Raw genomic sequence first — 4,432 nt, 5'->3', positions numbered from 1 at the left:
GAGAGGTTTGGTCAACAAGACAAAATCATAAATGCATACATGCAGGCATTTTTAGAAATCCCTTCGCCCAGAAATCATCTAACAAGCTTACGAAGTTTTTACGATAAAATGGAAAGTTACGTCAGGGGATTAGAAGCTTTAGGTCAGACACAAGAAACATATGGTACTCTGCTTGTTCCAATTATTATGAAGAAATTACCCGGGGAAGTCAGACAACATCTCGTGCGAGAACATAGAATACAAACTTGGGTATTACGGGACCTCCGTAAAAGCATTTTAGATGAAATTAATATAATAAACGCAGGACAAGAGATAGAGTCGACAAACCATTTGACCACAACATCGTCTTTCTTTGCCGGAGCGAAATCGGCATAGTCCAAATCTTTCAAGAATATTGAGACAAGACCTTGCGTGTTTTGTCATGAAATACACAGTGCAGTAAAATAACCGACACAGAATCCCGTATGATGATAGTAAAACGTGATAAGTTATGCTTTAACTGCCTCGGTAAACACAGAATAAATGAATATAAATCTAAACACACATGTAGAAATTGTGGTAAGAAACACCATACAAGCTTGTGTAATGCACGTCCAACAAACAACATAAAACCAGTCAATGAGGTAAACCATAGAAACGGGAGTAGTAACTCAGCGCATACGAACTTCCACGCGAAAGATAACCAGAGCAGCAACCCGTCAAACCCGCCATCGACAAACGTTCAACTCGTAAATGAACTTCATGATACAGAAGAAGATACTACCATTTTGTATTCTCAATCGACAGAATCGCGATCAAATGTACTATTAAAAACCGCCGTATCTCAAGTAGGTTCGAATCAGCACTTTATCGATACGAATATTCTTTTTGACGAAGGAGCTCAAAGATCGTTTTTGACGCAGAACTTAGCGAATAAACTCAATTTACAGATAGAAGGAACAGAGATAATACATTTATCGGCATTTGGAGGTGAAGAGAAAAACACGAGACACTTAGAAAAGACAACAATCTATCTGAAAACCGATGCAAGACACGTATTGCCAATCAAAGTACTGATAGTACCGATGATCGCCACGCCTCTACAGAATCACATACGTAATATTGATACACAGAACGGTTATTTACGTGGTTTGAAGTTAGCACACACGATGACGCAGCAAGATTCATTTGAGATATCGTTGCTTGTAGGTGCAGATCACTACTGGAACATTGTAGAATACCATATTGTACGGCGAAACGGTCCGACCGCCGTGAAATCAAAGATAGGATATTTGCTTTCGGGACCTACATACAGTAAGAAAACTAGCATGTTTAATGTTTTGATTTCACACAAAGATGAAGAATACAATTTAGAGAGATTTTGGAATTTAGAATCAATAGGTATAAATAGTAAGGAGTTAGTCGAAGACGACGATGCCTACATTAAAGCATATCAGGACAGATCAATTGAGTTCAGAGAAAATAAAGATTACGCTATGCTACCAGGGAAACAAGACGTTGATGATTTATCTACAAATTTAACCGTTACGAGGAGAAGGACAGAAAACGTCACTACAAGACTCGCTCAAATTCCAAATATGTTGTAGGGAGTCATTATACAAGAACAGAAAGGACGGGGATTCAGGAAGAAGGTGACTGATCATTCAGTACATATGAAATCAAGCATCACTCGTATCAGAATTGTTAAAAACTGCAGAAAAAGGAAAAGATGGTAATCCGAGTACCATATGTCGTTACGTAAATTTTATGGGACAACCGGTAATAATGAACAATTCAGTACAAAACTTACAGAAAATTCCGTGAAGAAATAGTCCGTGAGACCAGACCGAATTGGATACATCAGTGATGTTACGTTTAGCGCAAAGTTGGATTTTAATTGAATTTAATCGCTAAATGTAATTTTCGTTTTTATATGATTTGCTCAGTATTTCAAAGAAAAACACAACGCGAGACAATTTCAAAGTGATATTATTTATTGATGAACAGTTATTTATCAGTGAAACGATTTGTAAATGGACAATTGTACATGTCTATTGTCGACGTCGTATTGTCAGTGACGTCGCCTTGGGCGGAAATACGTACTTGTATATTAAATGTAATGGCTGAACAGTTGTTGTAATATCGTTGGCTGAACTATCATCTATAAGTTAAAAACAAAATATGAAGTCACTGCTCCACGTCTAACTGATACAAAAGTGGTACAGAAATTTTTTTAATTCATTCATTTATTGAATGTTATGAAATTCCCTTAACAAATGGCAAAATTAAAATTTCAAACACATCATACGAACTACAACAAATGTCAAATTGCTTGCTAGCTGAACCGTGAAGTCATTATAAGGTAAGGTATACTACCCTCCTTTCTAAGTAGGCTAGTCCTACAGACAGATAGATTGGTTATATGTCGGATTATTCTACTCCTAAGTGAGGGTAGTTAACCTTACCTAATAATGACTTCACGGTTTAGCTAGCAAGCAAGCAATCAAAAATATTACCTTTATCTACACAATCAATGCAATCGACTGTAAATATCAGTATTTAAGAAGAAAACTTCCAAATGAACTTAGGTGGAAAATATTTATGATGACAATTTGCTCAGAATACTGATGAATGATAGTCATTTACTCTGCTGCTAGAGAAATTCACGTTTAATGCTGATAAAAATACATGATTTTATTTGAATTATGGAGAATGTTGGTGATTTATTCTGAACAATGGAATGATATTAAATAAGTATTCGTTCTGCTTAATCTTAGTGATCTTTTCTTAATTCTAGTTAATGGTGGTAAATCTACTTAGTTCTGGAAAATGTAAGTGATTCACTTTGGATGCTGGTGAAAATTTGCAATTTACCCTGAATGAAAATGAAAACTTTTGATGTTCCCTGAATCATGTGAACGCTAATGATTTACCCAGAACGTTGGTGAATGTTAATGATTTACCCTAAATGCTGCAGATTGGCATGCCGATAAAAGTTAATTATTCCCTTTGAAAGCTAGATTATAATAGTAAGTTACTCTGAATTCTTATAGATGTCAATGATTTACTTAAAATTCTGTTAATGTCAGTTAGTCACTCTGAATGCCGGAGATTTTCTCGTGACGATTGTGAAAATTAATTATCTCTTAATTCTTGTGGATGTTTAACATGTTAAAGATTTACTCAGTGTTCAGGATAATGTCAGAGATTTTCTCTGAATGCCAGAGAAAGTTAGTTCATTTACTCGTGAGGCTTTTGAAAATTAATGAACTCTGACATTTTTGTAGATGTTAAGCAAGTTAATGAATTACTCAGTTCTGGTTTATGACCATGAATCACTCTGAATGCCAGTGAAAGTTAGTGATTTACTCGTGACGATTGTAAGAATACGTGATCTCTGAATTCTTGTGGATGTTATTGATTTACTTAGAATTCTGGTTGGTGTCAGTGAATCAAATTGAATGCCGGAGAAACTTAGTGATTTACTCGTGACGCTTGTGAAAAATAGTTATCTACACTGAATTTTTGTGGATGTCAATTCTTTACTTAAAATTAAGGTTAATGTCAGTGATTCAATGAAACCTGATGTCAAAAATATGTACTTTAGAAGAAGAGACAAATAATATTATATTACATCTAAAGATTATAATAATCCAAAGTAAACTATACTACGATGTCAATGGAAAAAATTCCCGCGCAAGTGTCATGACTAGATAAAGGCAACAGTAGTATACCGCTGTTCAAACTCATAAATCCATGGACAAAATACAAAATCGGGGTAACAAACTAAAACTGAGGGAAACGCATAAATATAAGAGGAGAACAACGACACAACACTACAATGTAACACACAGAAACGGACCAAGCATCAGACAAAATCCCACGAGAATAACAAATATAACATCAAAACCAAATACATAAATTTGGGATAGACAAGTACCGTGACACGTCTTATCGCAATGTCAATTTACACTCAAAAATAAGAGAAAAAAAACGACGCAACGTTAAATTGTAACACACACAGAAACGAACTATAATATAACAATTGCCATATTCCTGACTTGGTACAGGACATTTTTAAAGGAAAAAATGGTGGGTTGAACCTGGTTTTGTGGCATGCCAAACCTCGCACTTTAATGGCAATGTTAAATATAACATTGAAATGACAACATAATATTACAGGACTACAATACAAACAAGAGGCTCTCAAGAGCCTGAATCGCTCACCTGAATTTTTTTGGTTTAATCTCTCATCAATGATTATTTTGGCTTTTCAATTTATTTAAATGTTCTTTGAATCGTCCTATTTTCTTCAAAAGCAAAAAAAAATCATTTTCTCCTATGTTCTATTTTAGCCATAGGAGCTATGTTTCTTGACATACAAGGAAATGAAATATAAAATTTATACTAGATACTCTGAAACTCTGAAACTCATTTAGCCTAAGTTTGGCTG

General features: G+C 34.8%; 1 protein-coding gene across 1 annotated transcript; it reads left to right on the top strand.

Moving 5' to 3' along the window:
- The first annotated feature begins 467 nt into the window (after window positions 1–467).
- Window positions 468–1,586, top strand: LOC139497548 (uncharacterized). The gene has a single exon (XM_071285776.1). It carries the CDS (start codon window positions 468–470, stop codon window positions 1,584–1,586), a length of 1,119 nt encoding a protein of 372 aa, XP_071141877.1.
- Window positions 1,587–4,432: the final 2,846 nt, after the last annotated feature.

This window comes from Mytilus edulis, chromosome 12 (assembly GCF_963676685.1).
Source record: "Mytilus edulis chromosome 12, xbMytEdul2.2, whole genome shotgun sequence".
Taxonomy (NCBI): domain Eukaryota; kingdom Metazoa; phylum Mollusca; class Bivalvia; order Mytilida; family Mytilidae; genus Mytilus; species Mytilus edulis.
The sequence above is the reverse complement of the archived record's forward strand: the minus strand, read 5'-3'. Positions and strand labels throughout refer to the sequence as shown.